The sequence below is a fragment of the Daucus carota genome, chromosome 2 (assembly GCF_001625215.2).
Source record: "Daucus carota subsp. sativus chromosome 2, DH1 v3.0, whole genome shotgun sequence".
Taxonomy (NCBI): domain Eukaryota; kingdom Viridiplantae; phylum Streptophyta; class Magnoliopsida; order Apiales; family Apiaceae; genus Daucus; species Daucus carota.
The window spans coordinates 44,106,082-44,125,073 of record NC_030382.2 but is presented as its reverse complement, the minus strand read 5'-3'; the positions used below and the strand labels follow the sequence as shown (position 1 = coordinate 44,125,073).

At 33.9% G+C, this 18,992-nt stretch overlaps 3 protein-coding genes and 1 long non-coding RNA gene across 4 annotated transcripts; 1 reads left to right on the top strand and 3 right to left on the bottom strand.

Moving 5' to 3' along the window:
- Positions 1–1,832: 1,832 nt before the first annotated feature.
- LOC135150199 (uncharacterized) lies at positions 1,833–3,861 on the bottom strand. Its single transcript, XR_010288480.1, has 3 exons — positions 3,619–3,861; positions 2,504–2,940; positions 1,833–2,408 (listed from the first exon to the last, which is right to left on the bottom strand). It is a non-coding gene; the product is annotated as an uncharacterized LOC135150199 (long non-coding RNA).
- A 3,029-nt stretch (positions 3,862–6,890) lies between these two features.
- On the top strand, positions 6,891–7,962 carry LOC108208252 (ethylene-responsive transcription factor ERF027). Its single transcript, XM_017378772.2, has one exon. The coding sequence runs from the start codon at positions 6,976–6,978 to the stop codon at positions 7,669–7,671; it is 696 nt and encodes a 231-aa protein (XP_017234261.1). The 5' UTR covers positions 6,891–6,975; the 3' UTR covers positions 7,672–7,962.
- Positions 7,963–11,945: 3,983 nt separating this feature from the next.
- LOC108209690 (BAG family molecular chaperone regulator 2) lies at positions 11,946–13,782 on the bottom strand. Its single transcript, XM_017380736.2, has 4 exons — positions 13,179–13,782; positions 12,729–12,985; positions 12,493–12,639; positions 11,946–12,406 (listed from the first exon to the last, which is right to left on the bottom strand). The coding sequence occupies exons 1-4, from the start codon at positions 13,396–13,398 to the stop codon at positions 12,065–12,067; spliced, it is 966 nt and encodes a 321-aa protein (XP_017236225.1). The 5' UTR covers positions 13,399–13,782; the 3' UTR covers positions 11,946–12,064.
- Positions 13,783–16,118: 2,336 nt separating this feature from the next.
- Positions 16,119–18,992, bottom strand: LOC108209691 (F-box protein PP2-A12). The gene is made up of 3 exons (XM_017380737.2): positions 18,467–18,992; positions 17,881–17,999; positions 16,119–16,817 (listed from the first exon to the last, which is right to left on the bottom strand). The coding sequence occupies exons 1-3, from the start codon at positions 18,779–18,781 to the stop codon at positions 16,397–16,399; spliced, it is 855 nt and encodes a 284-aa protein (XP_017236226.1). The 5' UTR covers positions 18,782–18,992; the 3' UTR covers positions 16,119–16,396.

Genomic DNA, 18,992 nt, shown 5'->3' with positions numbered 1-18,992 from the left:
AAACAATTAGCTCTCGAGAATAGAGTCCGTGTTATGTTTAAATCAACCAACATGGTTCTGCAATAAAAGGTCTGGATACTAGTGCGCATATATGGAGGTAGAGGGGGCTACATAGATGTATATCCACGATATGTTCCCTTGTTTTGCTACTCTAAGTTCTTGCTCTGTCCATTGCCAGCTGTTTTCAACACTCATATTTATCAAGTTTTTATCTTCTCCTTGTTCTGCAAATGGCACTAGGAGATGAACAACGAGGTATGTGGATTAGTACTTACAGTCGTTGCTAGATAGTTGTTTATCTTATCAGATAATGGTCTTTTTCCTCATTGATTGTTTACATAGAATAAATTTTAATTGGAATCTTAATTGTATTGGGTTAAGAGGTGTAGCTTTAACCAGTGAAGAATAACAATGATGAGAACAACAGTTTTCTAGTGTTCCTCAATTTCAAAATAGAATTTCTCACTCGTTTTCATGTACAATAGTCTGTGATTTAATCTTTTTTCTTTGCCTTTAATTTTCATGTTCCTCTTTTTTTCAGTGCAATCAGTTTTGTATTTTGTAATTGTGTTTTGTTGGAAAAAAGGCATATGTATTTGAGTTGTGTATTTTCTTTCACCTCCCTGTAAAATTGTGTTTTTGTTAAACTTTTATTCATGCTAAAAATTCTAATACAAATAAATGTATTTACCTTTGCCATTTATAAAAATGTGTTATTGTTTCTTGACATGGCTCTGTTATTAGTTTTTAGTTTTATTTTTTTCTAATTAATTGTTGCTAATTGGAAAACACTTTAGTTGGAGTCCTAATTAGTTGGGTTAAGAGGTGTGGTAGCTTTAACCAGTGAAGAACAACTATGATGAGAACAACAGTGTTCTAGTGTTCTTCAATTTCAAATTAGAAGTTATTACTCATTTTCATGTACAATTGCAAGTCGATAATTTAATGTTTTTTCTTTGTGGTTAATTTTCATATTCCTCTTTTTTTTTATGTGCATTCAGTTTTGTATTTTGCAATTGTGTTTTGTTGGAAACAGGGCATATGTATCTGAGTTGTGTATTTATAAACATGTGTTCTTGTTTCTTGACATGGTTCTGTTCTTAGTTTTTAGTTATAAATTTTTCCTTTAGCGTGTTATGTGGTTTTTAGTGGTACTATTTGCAAGGTTGTGTTCATGTATTCATATGCATCTTTCTGCTTGATTACAGATTAATGCGATGAGGTAATGGTTCAGAATCCTGACATTAGTCGGAACAAAGGATGTGGTAGCCGAATAAAAAGCAGTAGAGAACTATCTCAACAAGATCGGAAAAAAAGGAAGTGCGGCAATTGTGGACAACTATATTTATATGTAAATTATATTTGTAGATATTTCCTTGTAGTTTTCTACTGTTTGTTTGGGGATTTTGAGCTTATAACAAGTAATAATCAGTGAGTGGGACATTACATTTCACTTAATTGTGTTTTACGCATTTCATGTCATGATTTTCTATGTTTCTGCAGTTTATAATCATAGAGTCTAATGTCCATGTTTTCAAGTAGTTTTCATCAGCTGCTTATTTTAGCTCTCTATGGTTCAGTATTATAATTTTCACTTATGTCACGAATGTTGCTCATTTGATAAATATCACTTTATCTGCTTTATAATTCAGTCATGTGCCCATTTTCCCACCTCCAAGGTATGTGCATTACAATTGAGCAGACCTTCCAAATATACCACTGATATCTAGTTTGTTTAACTCAATTTTTTGCTCTAAAATTTTTTTTGCAAAACTATACCAGTGAAATACATTTTACTAAATAAAAACAACACACCAAATGAGCAGAGAATCAATAAAATAAATAAACTGGTCTACTTTCAAATTTTAAACATAATTTACGCAACATAGTCTTCACGTCCCCATAAGGAACAATATGATCATTTTCACTTTTTGTAAGCAGCACACTCCAAATGAGCAATCCAATCACATGTTTCACAACAATATCACTGATTTCTATCATCCCACATTCCAAAACTAGCGCACAGGCTTCACCATCGAAAGCTTCCACTATATTATACCCTATCTTGTGAGCATAGCAAACGATCTGGAAATTTAGTAATTTCCCAAAGCTTGTTTTCTTTACCCCACTGATTTGTTCGTCACCCAAGTTCCTAAAGATGTCTGTCATGATGGACGGGGAGAATTTTTTTTGAATATATCCTTATACGATCTCACCTTTTTAATTTTGTCATCTTTATTAGGTGAGATCGCTCTTCCAATCTCCGTCATTTTAAAATATCTCGTTACTGCAGGATATCCTTCACCAGTTGTTTCAATTTTCTTCCCTTTTTTAACTCTGCCTCCAATTAATGCATCTCTACGACCTCGCTCACCGTTTGCAGCATCCAAATTAGAAATCTTAGTCTTCTGCAAAATTAAAGGAGTTTAGATCAATTCGCAACTGAAAATAACATGCAAGAGCACAAGTCATAGAAACAAAAAAAGTTTACAACTTCTATTACCTCCGTTTCTCTATTCCTTTTTTTTGTTGTTGTAATATCTCGTTTCCCAATTCTACTTTCTCCATCTTTCACATTAAACCTTTTATATGCAAGCTTAGTTTTCCCAAATTGCTCTCTGGAGTAACAAAGTCATCATCTTCGTCACTATGTTCCGCAGCTTGGCTCACGTTCCCCGGCACCCATTCTGATCTTATATCTAAAGTTCAGTTCTTTACAACAAAATCAGTTGCACTTGTAGTTCTCTGTCAGCTTTCATTTTGTTTGCTTGAACTTGTGGTGACTTGCTTACTTTATTGGTTGCTTCCTAAATCCAGTTCCCAACCTTTTCATCAAAATTAATAAAATTAATAAACTGGGGCTTGTTTCGTCAGTTGTACACCCAAGGATTCTCAATGAGTCTGGCGCTCCTTCTTCTTTCTGCAACCATATACAAACAGCTAAACAAAGAGCACTTTTTCAGATAGTCCTGATGAGATTGGCATTATATTCAAACTAAATAAACATAACCCGCAAACAACACAAATCATATATTTACCAAAACACGTGGTTCCTCACTAATTACCTAATAAACCCCAATCATCAAATTAAGTGGTAATATAGTGCATTAATACAGCCATTTTCTAATTCCAAACACATAGTTAACAATTGTGGAATCTGTTTCTTGAATTAACACCATTGTCATAGACTACTCCAAGTACTCCGTCTACCATATCAACCAAGGATCAATTAACAAAGATACAATAAACAAGTAAACAACGAGTACGATTTCATATAGTATGCTGAGTTTGACAAGCAATTCAAACAAAACAAACATTACCCACTAACAAATAGACCATACCATTGTCCACTATTAGACAATTATCACAAAGACCACACTGTACAATGGCATGCAAGTGTGAAATCTGTTACTTGAATTAACACCATCATCGTAGACTACTCCAATTACTCCGCCTACCATATCAAGCAAGGGAACAATTAACAAAGAGACAATAAACAAGTAACCAACGATCACGTTTTCATATAGTCTGCTGAGTTTGACAAGCAATTCAAACTAATCAAACATTACCCACAATCAATTCGACCATACCATTGTCTATAATTAAAAATACACTGACCTGAACTCATTTCTCGTCTTCGAAACAATCTTTGCTTTGTAGACACTTATCAAAAGGATATCGTTGTCCTCCTCGCGCTTGCTTCTCGGCCGTGTCTATCATATCAAATCGGCAATTTTGATTTGGGGGAGTGAATTTAGGGGAACAATCGGCAGTTATCTGTCACTGGAATGCCGATTAACACGGGCCTACGATTTGGGAGACGTATATATGGTCTATACGGTCTTGTATCGAAGAAGTATATATCCTGTAGTTTCTCATTCAAATATAAAGTGACAGGTGTCTCCCAGATCTACCGTCTGTTTCAGTTTTAATCTAATGGTTGTAGACTAGGTCTCCAAGTACTCTAATTAAAAAAGACTCCAAAGAGCCCAACTCTAATTTATAAATAGAAAAAAATTCGTAAAACTCCAGACTGAATACCGCCAAAGAAATATACAAATCGAACGTATACCTGTTGTCCTGTTGAACTACGGACTGGGCAGTGGGCTGTATGAAACCATGGCATCAACTTCTCTTTGGAAGGCCTGTACTACTGCTCCTGGCCTGTTGAATGGAATGTCCAGCGCGATAATTTGAAGAGACGATAGACCCATTTCTTAATATTAGGCCCAATTTATAATATATATTTCCTCAGTTACAATTTTTTTATATATATTTTTTGCCTTTTTGGTACTTAAATTGATTGAATAGTGACTAATTTTTTTTTTATCTTGAAAAGTATATACTAAAATAGATAAATATATTTATTAGTGATAATTTTTTTATTACATCTTCATTAATATTAAGGTACACATGAATTTCATTTTGGAAAATGTTAGGGACCCCAACAACTGTTTTTAATTTTTTTTTTTCCAAATCCAAATGATAATGTATGATTGTTTCTCTTCCGGTAATTTGGGAGCAAATTTTAGATACGTAATAACAAATTTATCTTTTGTTACGTTTGTCTCGCTAACGTAACAACAAGAGAATTTTTTATGATTAGAAGCTTATGATAGTATATATAATTTCACCGAAAATTTGTTACATGTAATAGGACCGTGCCTGAAATTTAAAGTGCCCCGTTCAAAATGTGAAAAATGTGCCCTCACAGTCTAAAATACACAAGTACATGAAATAATAAAAATTGACACAAGAATGTAAAAATCATATTATAATTAAAGTGCATAAAATATTTTTTTTCATATTATATGTATACTTGTTTAGAATTATATAAACTTATTATTCAAGTCATTTTATATTTAAATTACTTGTTTCATATTTGATATATATATGTATATATGTATATATATATATATATATGTATGTATGTATATATATATATACATGTATAAATTAAAAATGAATACAATTTAAAATAAATTAGCTACTAAAGATTGAATCATTATTTTAATAATATAATACTGCATATGGTCATCAAGAAAGAAAAAAAATAGTATAAGTAGTTAAATTAATTAACTTTAATGAAGTCATTGAAATTAACAGTTATATTAGAATTTATCTCGAGAGTAGGGTAACTGTTACAATTTTTAATGCAAGTATTTATTTCTATTAACATGATTATAATATTAGTATTTTTTAAAATTTATATGACTTATTCAAGATAATATTTTAAAAATTGTTGAAGTGTATAACATATTTCAATTCTTTTTCATTTACAATTTGTTAATCTAAAAAATAAAATTTACTTTTTTTGCTAATTTTTTCATTTTGACTATACATATATATATATACACACTTACATAAAAAAAAATGTGCCCATAATATTTGAGGATCCTGTTCCGTTGAATACCCAGCACACCCTCAGGCCCGGCTCTGCATGTAACAGAGAGAATAAAGTTACCATAGAATTATCGGTAAATCTTTAAAAAATGAATATACTTGGCCCTATGAAGTATATTTATTTAGCGAAGTTACGTACTTATCGACAAATAAATATAAATTATTTTACTAATAATATTATACTTTTTAATAAAATTTGAATATTTTATATTTGAGAAAAGTTAAATCAAAGAAAATTTTAAAAATTTAATTTGATGACCCAGAAGAATTGATGTAATAGTACTTTATGGTCCACTGAATTTCGGCCATGACTCCAGTATGTTTTTAGTTTTTAGGCTCTTTTATTGACCAATGGATTAAAGTTCAAATTCATATATGAGTTGTTTGACCCTGACATTCAACTGATAAATCCTAAACCAGTTGCCGAAAGGTGCGATTTCGATAGTCTAGCTGTAATTATCAACACTAACAATAGTATAGTACAAGTTAGGCCAGGAATGAATACTGAATGATTTGGTAGTTTAGATCCTCGTTTAATGGATGCAGTAGATTTTGTTTTACATTTTCTGTAAGATTTTCGTTTCATTTCAAAATAATAATTATTTATTTTTTACATGTAATTTGAGATGTAAAAAATATATTTTTATATATTATTTTCAAGTTTTTCTGAATAAAAATTTAAGATCAATTTTTTTTATTCAAAAAATTAAAAAATAACATATTAAAATATATTTTCAAACCTCAAAATACATATAAAAAATTAAAATGATTACTATTTCGGAACCGAGGCATTACCCAGAAATCAAAAGGAGTGACGACATGATTCTGTTAATTATACGTGAATTGTGACGAACCATAGCCCATTTTACCGATCTTTCTAGCTATGACCTATCAACAATCTGACTATACATGGATATTAACCTGTCTACAATTTTAGAAGTACATGCAAACCAACTATCTGCTGTTGGTTTATCACAGATTTGATCCTGTTAGTTCTTGCTCTGATATTATTCTAGTAGCATACAGGCACATCTTAATGGCTTCAATCCATCTCCTGTTGGGGAGTTTAAGGATATCCGTGTCTCACCAGTAACTCACAACTTATTTCATCGAATCCACTAAAAACAAGCCTCCGTTGAAGATTCCTTAACCTAATTATTTCCAAACCTAATATTCAGTTTGAGTACTATGGAATGGAAGAAAGCCATACACAGATGTTGAGATGTTCAGTGGCTGACACCAAAATCAGAATAGAGACATTTGTTAATATTACAGCTAATTGCAAGCAAGCTTGAGCGTGTGCCTCTCTCAAAACTCAAATCATACACACACCATATATTAAATTAATAAAGTTCTAGTACTAATTTGTACTATTACAAAACCTGAAGGTTTCCTATTTAGACAGTTTGGCCACGAATTCCCCACGGCTTTCACTTATCCTCTTCACATATATAAACCAACATGATCCCACCCCTCCTTTTAGTACATGCCTACCTTACCAAAAATAAAACTCACATTTATATAATTTATATAATTCCTTTTTATGTATTTTTATTTTTTACTTATAAGCCAATGGCTGACCCTATAAATGCGGCCACGAAAAACATTGACCAAAATCAACCTCCTATTCACATTGTGCCGCAAGACCAAATTCTGAGTACTAGAAATCAATCCACCCCCACGTGTGACACTAAGTCCCCTACTAAGCCCAAATCCATCATGCCGACTAGCTCCTCTGCTGGCTCGGCCAGCCGTCCGGCGACCGGGAAACACCCTGTTTATCGCGGGATCCGAAGCCGAAGCGGCAAGTGGGTGTCGGAGATTCGCGAGCCACGCAAGACCACCCGAATATGGCTCGGTACCTTCCAGACACCCGAGATGGCTGCTGCGGCGTATGATGTGGCCGCGTTGGCGCTCAAAGGGAGTGAAGCTGTTATTAATTTTCCTAATCATGTTCACTGGTATCCTGTCCCGGGGTCTGCCTCCCCCACCGCGATACGAAACGCGGCGGGAGCTGCAGCGGCTTTGATCGGCTCAGAGAGTGCCGAGAGGTCTTTGGTCTCCGCGGCTGAGGTTGAGTACAGTAGAGCGAGTAATGTGTGTACGGAAATGGGGGATCATGAGTTTATTGATGAGGAGGCATTGTTTGACCCTAATTTGCTTGCGGATATGGCAGAGGGAATGTTAATGACTCCACCGAGACTCAATTCTCCCCCACAACAAAACTCCCCGCCTGATTATTATGATTCGCTATGGGGTCATTTTTAACACTACAGCATATTTAAAGAAATGGTTTGGAGAAAACTAAGATAATTAATCAAGGGTTTTTGACAGGGTTGCACCTTCTTGCTAAAAGAGAGTGGTTTTATAAAAGAAAACTGATGGTAAAGATTTTTGAACCATGGATTTTAGGAAAAAAAAACAGAAGGATGCATGGAACCTGGAAAAAGGTTTTAGTACGCCAAAGAGTGTTTTCATATACATATATTGTGTGCTTGCATGTGTAATAGTATATCTGAGTCTTTATAATAGTATTTCATTATGATTCAGCTTTACATAAATATTATATCTTATCCTGGGGGATTTTGTGCCGATTTCATCTTTTTTCTTAAAAGGTTTTGAACTTTCCTGCTATTGTTGAGTAACTTGGTAAGTTTAAAAGACTGAATTACATATGTATTGTCTGTGTGCAGCTAGAGTATTAAGTGACGAGGATGAGTACTCCCACTCTCTTTTGCTAAATCTTAAAGCATGCATGCGGCATGCCGCCTTGCTATAATTATTAGGCTGGATTACAAATAATTACGAAGCTTAATTACGCCACTGGAGAGTATATATACTCCTAGCTCTGCTTCATACCACGGTCGGATGTTATGCCGAACTATATGTGTTGTCGGTCCGACTGATCTTTAAAAATCAATGAAAAATTGAAAGCAAATCAAGTCTAGTAGTATGCATTCTTATCAGGTGTCATTCAAATTAGTGACGTAATCGTTCTGATTCGGAGCATGAACGATAATAACTGTTGACAGGTGTCAGTGTATCATACATGATACGTTAATGATCAGGGATCAGCAAGAAAGAAGATTTAATTGGAGAAATGACGAGTGCAAGTAGTAGCTAAACCCTGTTTATTGGAATTACTATTAACAGCAATATTTAATTAGTTGAAATTAATTTTACTCTAACCATAACTTAGACACCCCGTGTCACCATGATTACCCCTGTCTATAACAATATTGTATTTCTTGCATGCGCTTCAAACTATCGAATATAATACATTGCAGAATTCTGGCGGAATACATGATCGGCCATTTTCAATACAGAAGCAGCTGGCGAACAGAATGGCACCCGTAGATTGACTTCTTGAATTTACCATAATCTTTTTGATGTTATTATTCAATAATTTCAATAGTTTGTAATATATGTATATAATTATATATATATATTCTTCAATAGTTTTACAATGAACCAACTGTTTCCGATGATAAATGTATTGTCAGAGATTATAATACAGTTTTTTGGATATATTTTATTCCAGAAAAAAGTTCTTTTAATTGCTTAACAAAGATAAACAAAAGTTTTGGTAACCAGGAGCCACACTAGACTCAGGGAGAAGTACTGAATCTTTTACCCGTATTTTGTATAAGTTTTACCATCACATTAGGCTAATAACAACATTCTTTTGCGAGCATGTCTTTTTAGATCCGATGCTGACGAGTTTCGTAGGTTTCTTCTTCCGCATGAATTTTATGCATAAAAACAACATGCATGTATCGACAAGTCGACAGGAGATATATGCCGATATAATGAGTTAGATTTCCTTAAAAATGATTTAAACTAGCCATATACACAATGTTAAACAAGCGAAGTTGCGCACAATCTGAATTACAAACGACCACTAATATGACACGCACACAAATTAAATTCGGCTTATAAAATCTGTCATGTTATCAGAAAGAAATTAGACAAACTCGCCGAAATTCCATGGCAGCCGATACAAGATCTTTGAAAATAAAGGAAAAAGATGTTTGTCGTGGGCTGAGTATCCGGTCCAAAAACAATGGCACGTGCCAGAAATTTGGCCGACAAGCTTGGCAATTCAACTATTCCAGTTCCCAGTGGGTGCTTTGTCTCGCTCCAACCTATTATCGTTTCAATTTCTGCGGCCGCCCAAAAGGCACAACGATTACGATTTTTACATTTCGAAGATAATCGTGATGCACCTGGAACTGGGTAAGTATGCGATAGTACACACTTTTGTAAATCTATCTGTGGCTTAAAAGCACAAAACATTAGAGATTGATTAAAGTTGAGCAGCAATTATGCTGCTGATTAAAATGTAACCCCTTTTTACTTTCAGTCACAAAGTTGTTACATAATTATGGGATGTTAGGTGTTACTTCATGTACAAAATTAATTATTTTTTTTTAGAAAATTTATTTTTATTTGCATACCTTTTTTTGGTTTGAAAAGGTGTTTGACGATCTTTATTTTGTAAAAGCAAAAAGTTATTTAAAAATTAAGATAAGCTAGGGTCAGATCATGACATTTGTAATAATATATTGTTGTCCCTTAATAATCATCCGACAATATTACAAACTTCATTCATAGTTACCCAGTGTTGTGGACTTGTGGGTTCCCTTTCCTAGAATGGAATGCTTAATTATTATCCAAAGTGACACCACTGGTGCATATTTTAATGTTTTTATCTCCCGCACGAAAATGCAAAAATGTACACGTTATTTAAGCGTTTGCCACACACCTATTAGCTAGGTTAATGGTTTTTTCCTCGACAAATATAACTTACATTGAGCATTTTAAAAAATTCTCGAGCGAGCTAAGAGTCGAATTCTGGATCTAAATGACAGAGATAAACTCTTGGCCATTTAACTATTTTAAGTTCAGTATAATATTTATTTTAGTTCCAATTCCAAAAAACTGAGTTTTTAGAAAAGGAAGTTTTATTATTAATATAAACAAAATAATTTATAAAAATATCAATAATCACTATCTAATTAAATAAGATATATATAATTAAATTTATAATTTCTATATTATAATTACAGTTTATAATATTATTCAGATTATTTCTTTTATTAGATGATTAATTTTATTTTTGTTCATTCTGTCCAAACTAAATATCCCGGATTTGTTTAAATTTAAGACGGAACCGAATTTATTCTGTTCAATTGGGCTACTCGAATAGCTCAGGTCATGACTCATGGGAGAAGGCAGTCGTCAATGCGCGGCCCGTATTGTGACAAAAATAAATATTCAGGCCCAATATATGCATACAGTATCCCAATTTGTTGGCGGTCTTGAAGAAGGGAAATTTTTGATTAATTTATTTAAATATTATTTGTTCATTTTGTGACATTCGAATATCTTTTACTCCTATAAATTTTAAATATTTGCCTGTGTTATAATGGATTAACCGTCATCATATATCGATTACATTCTATTTGCAACTTCGTAATTCGTAAAAAATATGTCTTTATAGTATCATAGTCCCTCCCTTCCCATTATAGTTTACGTAGATTGTTTGCACGTATTTTAAAACTCTTATGAAATATAGTTTCATAACTTTTTTTTAATTTTTTTTTCTTAGAATAAAAATTTAAACACCAGACTTTTGTGTTTAAAAAATATGTTATTGAAGTATACTTTAAATGAGTGTAGAAAAATGTGTCAAAAAGTAAAGTAAAGAAATGAGGAGTACAGAGGAAGCATTCACTTTTGTAATAATCATCTTTGCAGTTTAAATAAAAATAATAATTAAGAGCAGTATCTGGTGTTCTTAATCATAAACTAGCTGGCTGGAAATGAAAACATTATTGATTCGGTTTGAACCCAGAACTCAATGTCGTTTATATTCAAATAAAATATTATCGGACTCGCTAAATATATTGAAAATAAAAGGATTTCCGGGTGGATAATTTTACAACCTTGGCTTTGTCGCCTAATTGTTTAATTTTTCCTTTTACTTCAAAGACAACAGCTGATTATATAACTGAAATAATATGATATAACATGCATCAAGGATCTGGGCTACCGTAGCCAGCTCTAGGTCAACAAGATTCATTATCTTCTGCTAAAAGAAAAAGATTCTCATTAGTCTGTAATGCATCACCCTTGTATTTGTGTCATATGTTTAGACATATAATCAAAATGTCTACAAAATGTAAGAAAGAGCTAGAATGTTAGATATTCTAACCCTTAATGTTACTGGACAGAATTTTCTATTTTAGCTGGTCTGCAGTCAGCAGTAGTATTACAAAGACTTGCATTATCTAAGATTACAATAATTAAAATAGCACAATGCTATGCTTAAACATGCAGTATAATTTATAAATAATATAGCACCAATAATCATCAAATAATAATGCATATCCTCCAGGCTCAAATATGTTCTTTTATCATTGCTGTTCTGATGAGTTTCTAAACTGTCAAGTCCTATCTTGTTCCCTGTCTCTTATAACATCTTCTATTGCCCAAAACCTAAAAATTAAATTAAAATATAAAGTAATTGAATCTTGAAATTGTGAAAAGAAACAAGCCATCTGCTTCAAGAACAGGACTGTTTTAGTTATTTTAGTTTTTGACCTTATTATTAATGATGGTAAAATATTTTACATACATGGGAAACAGAAACAAGTTTTCATAATAGATACTCCCAGCTTTGCTTAGAACTTCCATTATTTTCATTAGGTCCAACTGCTGTTCCAGAGCTAATCAACTGCGGACTTGTCGACAAGCCCGAATCAAATGTTTCCCAGTTTGTTGTTACCACAACTGGCTGCTGCATTCTAACTTCTCTCAGAGGAGATTTTGGACTAACATGCCTTCTCTGATGTTCTTGATGTTTTTGTATTGGGATTTTTGACATTTGCTGAATCTTCGGATGCTTCTGCATTGGAATTATTTGCTCAACATTGTTGATCATAGAGTTTTTAATCTTCAGCATGTCAAGTGTTTCTATATATTTCTGCACTCTCTTCACCTTCAAAACATGAATTTATCAAATTAAGCACACAAGTTTCAGTAAACATCGATGCAACGACCTTTATAAGTTTGATTATGGACTACCTGAAATCTCCTGCGTGATTTTATATCGCCATCAGCAACAATTCCATCCAGCTTAATCAATAGTGACATCAGTTGTTCAATCAAATTCAACAATACTTTCTCCACAACCCTCTTGCCACCAAATATTTGTGAATCCAGATTGGCAACCTACCAAGTTAATAAACTTTAAGTCCTCAATCAAGAAAACATAATTTAACTCCCTTAAATCAAAAATATATGATAATATATTAATTCACCTGCTTAGCAAATTTGTCCACTTCTAAAGTAATATCTGCTATCTCCTTTGATGCCTTGTCAATCTTTGCATTCTTCCTCAATTCAATGTACCTTTTTTCTCTGCTAACTAGATCCTCAACTAAAACAATCTTGGATCCATTTTTGACACCAGAAACATCAAGAAATGATCTTGAATCCCTCTCTTTATCTTTATATATCAACTTCTGGTCTTCATGGTGCACCTTAGTTGGTCCTGCCAACATTTTCTTTAAATCCCCTGCACAGGCAAAAAACACAAATCAAACCACTTAGCCGGAAAAATAACACAAACTGAACCGCCAGCATCATAGCCTGATTGTTACTGTTATTTTCATGGTAACAAGTTGTCGATGGTATATATGAGTTTTGGTGCAGACATTAGTGTGTGAATATTTAAATTTTTATTGCGAAAATAAATTAAAAAAAATTACCAAAGCTTGCTCGAGAACTAATATTGAATTCAAGATATGATGACCCATGTTTAACTTTGATTTTTATGTTAGGAACTGGAATTGAAGTATGATCTGAGTCTGAGTTCCTTTTCTGGACCAACATTCCCCCTGGCCTTACTTCCCAAGCCTCCGGCTGCCCGGCAGCCGTAGTCGCTTTTCCAGAGAAAAACATTCCGGTGGACTTTGGCCTCATTGTCATCGCATATACTAAAAGTTTCAGAGCCTTGGCAAGGAGAATGCACAAATGATAGATGATATATATAGGAATTTGGAGCTGTAGGAAACAATGTACAGAGATCTTTGAAGTTGAGTGGAGAGACAAGCTACATTTATTGGAGAAATGTAAGTTTCATATTCTCTGTTTATGAAGGTTAAGATAAAAACAATTCATCATAATTGTATGTACAAAATCAAAGGTCAATGGATTTTGATATATGATTGTGAATTTGTGATCATGTCCTGACATTTACAGAAACAGATGGATATGCACGCAGAGAGAAAGAAAAGAATGAATGGCCAGCAAAGGAAGGGTGGATAGAAAAGAATATGCTTGCCTAGTTGTGTATGCAAGCTACATAAATTATTAAATTCTTCCTCACATTAGTCTCCGTTTAAATTAGATACTTCTCCGTCCCAACTAATTCTTTACACTTTATTTCACGATATTGCCCTCAAATCTTTACATAAGAGGACAAGAAGAAATTGATTGAGGAGAACAATTTTGGTGTGGTTGATTGTGTAAAAATAGTAGGGCTAGTGGCTATAATCCGTGAGTGAAAAGAGCAAGACAAGACATGCATGCAGTTAGGTGGTAAGTCAGTTGTCACTCAAAGATTGTTCATGTTCAACTACTGTAATATGATTTGTCATCCTGCCTACATCTACTACAACTCTACACCACACACTCTTCATTACATAGTAGAATCTGATTCATTTTAACTGTTTCTTCTACTTTTCACTTTATCAGAACAAGAGAATAATGTTTTGCAGCTTTTCACACAAGTGAGAAGATCATCCTTTGTGAATGATGTGTTTACTCTGTTCTTGTATGCAGATGATGATAATAAAGTTGAACTAATTTGGATACATACATGCTATTACATTTTGGCTACAAAATTAGCAGTTGCTGCTACTCATCAGCATTGATGGAACAGGGGGTTAGATAGGCTAATGGATACCGAAATTCTGTAAATTATCATTTTTCAAATCTTAATTTTTAACTAAAACTTTAGATGGCCGTGCCTAAGATTTTTTCTGTTTTTTCTTATAATTAGACACGAGCACACGCCAACCTTGTCAATAACCGAACCAATTGACCTCTGGAAAATAGAACAATGCCAGAGGCCATCGATCATCCCTAAGAAGTTTCAGTTCTTTTTTTTTGTCATCTGCAATATAAGATGCAATACTGATTACAGATTACAACTACTGTATAAACAATTCTTGAATAGGTGGTTCATATTATGATGTGGTTGTTAAATTGTTCTTTATTATTTTAGACGACAATTTTCCTGCAACAAGGTGGCTCAATATTTTTCCAAAACTACATTTTTATTTTTCTTCAAATCAAAATTCTGTAGAAAAATATGCAGCAATTTCTTGACGTGTAACTATCTAGGAAACATAAGTAGATTTAACTTATTATTATTGATGAAAACATTTCATAGGTTCAAGAAGAGATGTAATTTTATCTACCAACAAAAATGGCTTCTTTTGTTGACAGGAACTGCAGAAAAGGATGAAGAAAACAAAGTATCCAGACGCTATTGATCAAGTTCCAAACACTATCCCTGCAACTCTACTTGTTCGACAAGGAAAAGCTTTATCAATATAAAGAGCTAGCAATTTCTTCTGCGAAGCAAATAAGATTATGATGGTGCGAACACATGTTAGAATGCACGAGGGATACGCTTACCTGGAAAGTCAAAGCTTCTTTGACAACTTGGTCGATCTTTACTCAAAATTCTTCAATTATTTATTCATTGCTCACAATCAGGTGGCTGAACAAAAAATGGAACCTGTACCCCAAAACCGGGCCATAAAAATGTTGATGACTGGCAATACTTTCAAGGAGGGGTGTTGATAGCTACCGAACTACGCCAATCAATGCTCAGATTTTCTTTAGTGCTTCCTATGACATTCCAAGCACACAACGGTATGCATTACGGAACTTAATAACCCACCACAAGTCGGTCCAAAAGTGATAGCAAATTAGTATGCAGTATTTATTAACTTGTATCTATAATGGGCTCAAACTATCTTATTCTAAACAGATGTCACACTTAAATTCATAAATTGTAAGGACCTATGAAATAGAAAGGGGATATATCTTACTTTACTCTTTTGAAGAGGCAAGAACTTCACTTCCTCAAAAGCCGCAGACTTATAATATTACCAACGAATAACCACTACAGAACCTGCTGCTGAGTGCTGACACATTTCAAGTGACAATGTCCACTGCAGCGAAACCTCAAAGCAATGACCATACACTAGGACTGATTCCCATTGTAGCAGAATCCAGTGGATAGAAGGATTAATTTGCTTATCTGCTTCTGCTATCAGAAGGAATGATTTGATTAATTATGAGTATGTTTATCTGGATAGCTCGATACCTTGATTCATATATGAGGTATTTTATAAACTACGCTGATGGCAGAGCTTTGAGAGTTGTATCATGTATGTACAGTTCGAGTCTTCTGACTTCTTATCTAGTAGTAGTAGTAGTAGTAGTACCAAAGAGAGCTCCGATCCTTTGTAACAGAAAATATGTAGTACTAGATTGATATATGTATAAATTTACCAAATCTCTAGTAAGGGAGTAACATGGATGAAGCATGAAGTTGTCTGGTAGAACATACTGCAAGGCATTTACAAACACTAAAAATTTCGCAATATTTTTTCCCTCAATGTTGAGTCATCTGTCCAAAACTATAATACATTGCCGCGGAATCAAGAGACCCATAGTAAACAAATGTCTTGGTTCGGTCACAGGATACTTAACACTTAACAGATTAACTCAAAAAACACAAACCAGACAACATCCATTGTATTGTACATTCTCATTCCTATTATACATCTTTTAAGGAAGAAAAATAAAAAGCAAGCCTTGAAACAACTAATATATGTTTCAAAACTTTAGAAGATTTCCTAGCTCACTATTAATATAGCTGCCTAAACCTAGAAAGGTTAAAAAGCTATTAAAAGCGCTTTAAACTTTTCTTCAACTCACTTGGGTATATTAACACAGAATCTACACAAAGACCGCCTTTGGTGTGTGTGCAATCAATCTGGGTCATCGAAAACTTGACCTTTGTTGGTACAGTGGGATTTTCTACGACAAAATCTCCCCCGTGGTACAAAATCCAACAGCCAGGATCCCGCAGATAGCACTGAGATGTAGCATGCTGACCATCTGATGTTGCCAGTTGGAACTTTACAGGTTTGATATCCCAGCCGTGGACATGCTCAGAGTTGCAAACTTGTCGACAGAATCTTTTAGTAGACTTCCCTAGATGCAACCTGAAGAACAGACTATAACTTCCTACTGGGAAAGGGAACTCGACTTCTCCGTTAACCTCGAACCACCAGGTTTGCTGCAGATAGGCAATTGAGCGAAATCTACATGCAAGTGAAGAGCTCCAGATCAATATAAAATACTTTATTGTAAAATGAAAAAGACATATTGATGTAATAATAATTGGAAAAATTCTGCACAACATTATAAAAAATTAAAAATTATACATGAGCACATTTAGCACATAACAGTTGACACTTGGTCAGAAACATTCATAATTATAGTATTTTAAACTGATTTTAGTTTGAGAGACTTTCTCAAAATGAGCTGGGGGTGCTAGAAGTCTGTATCCCTATACACCAATAAACTGCTGAAGAAGATGTTCCATAAGATTATCAAATGACAAAAAAACATGAAACTGCAAAATCGGCCATGCAAACACAGCTTCCAAATTCCAATTAAAAAACAAGGCTCTGGTAGTGAAAACAAAACTAGATCAAAATATAAAAAATTATCAATCTCCAAACTCTGGACATTTAAGGAGAGAACTAAAACAAACACTGAGCAGAAGAGAGACAGTGATTTAGCCTAGTGAATACCACTCTCCTCTCAGTAATAAGATGTTCAGGGTTTAAGTCCAGGAGAAGGCATGTGTGTTTGAGAGAGAGCTTATATTCTTGTAATTGACCATAATGCAAATAATAATAAATAATAAATGACCCAAGTTTCCAATCACTAAAAACTTCCCGCCGCCGCCCCCTTCACACACATAAATGCAGGGACTCAAATCTAAACAAATAGATAACACGTCATATATAAAAAAATCTTCATAAAATTCAGGCACTTTGGTTACGTAGCCTATATAAACAATCTCACTGATAAGACAAACACGTAGAACTGTATCTATATGGCACTAAATCGCATAAATTCATATGCAATAACGACTTGGCTATACTCATCCATACAAAGCCACTTATCAGTCAAATGACTCGAATGTAAACAATCTGGAAAGCAAAGAACCTGTTTTTACTTGATTTGGAGCATTAAATGTCTCGAACACTGGGATTCGATCAGCAGAATCTAAAACATAACAAGTAAATAACATGCACAGACTATCTTCCACTTAATTAGAAAGAATAGCAAGATAATCATCTCCACTGTCCTCACCTAGACTCTGTGGTAGGTATTCGATTCCAATATCTCCTATCATCGATCCCAGTGATCGCCAACCCATATGAAGATATCATCAAACAAATCTTTCCTGACCTCTTATCTAACCAAGCTTTCTGCACAAGACCCAAATCACCGTCATCAGTACATTATCGAAAGTGGATAATTATACAAATATATTTTCTAAATTTAGCTTCAAAATACATATTAGTTTCCATATATCAACAGCAGGCTGGTATGTAATAAGACACCAAAAACTAATAAAGTATGCTTCTGGCAAATCTGATTTACCCACACACACATAAAGATTCAGCCTATAGTATTCCTTTTTTTCTTTTCCTTTTTTTTGCTAAAGTCCTATAGTATTCGCAAAATAAAGAACCAAGATCAAAATATGTTAAATTCAACAAAGCGTACTTCTCAATATATAAAGATCAAACCAGTCCATGTATGCATAAAGAGTCAAAAACAATAATCAAACATGTAAAGCTCCAATTTTTAGGAATCTCAAATCAAGCAAAAACCCAGATCAATATATACTAAATTCAACAAAGGGTAACTAAAATTGAGATAAAGATCGAACCTTAGTGCCTCCATCAAAAGAATTAGGCCTACAAAGACAGGCATAAATATCCTTTTTACACAAATTCTCAGGAAACTTATCAAACAATTTCTGAATAAGAGACTCATAATTCAAAGGAAGCTTAGATTCCCAAACAAAATCAGCATAAGAAGCTCCCCGAAAAGCCCTATTAAGAACAGCCACTTTACAGATCTCTTGTGGGTCCATGTACTCAAGAACAGAGGCCACACAACTCTCCGGCAAGTCCCCGAGATTCGTCTCCGGCGACAAACACGCATCTGGGTCTGCAAGAATTGAAGAAAAAATAGAGCCCATCAAGAAAAAAAAACGAAAGACGAAGATTTTAGTGGGGGGTTTTGAAGAGGAAATGGAGATGGGTAGAGAGAGAAAGTGAGGAAAAGTGCAGAGCGAGAGGAAGAAGAGAGGATTGGCGTGTGAGATTTGTCATCAAAACCCCCGCGTACAATAGAGAATTATTTGGATACTGTGGATTACATTTTGCATTTATATATGATACATTTGTTAC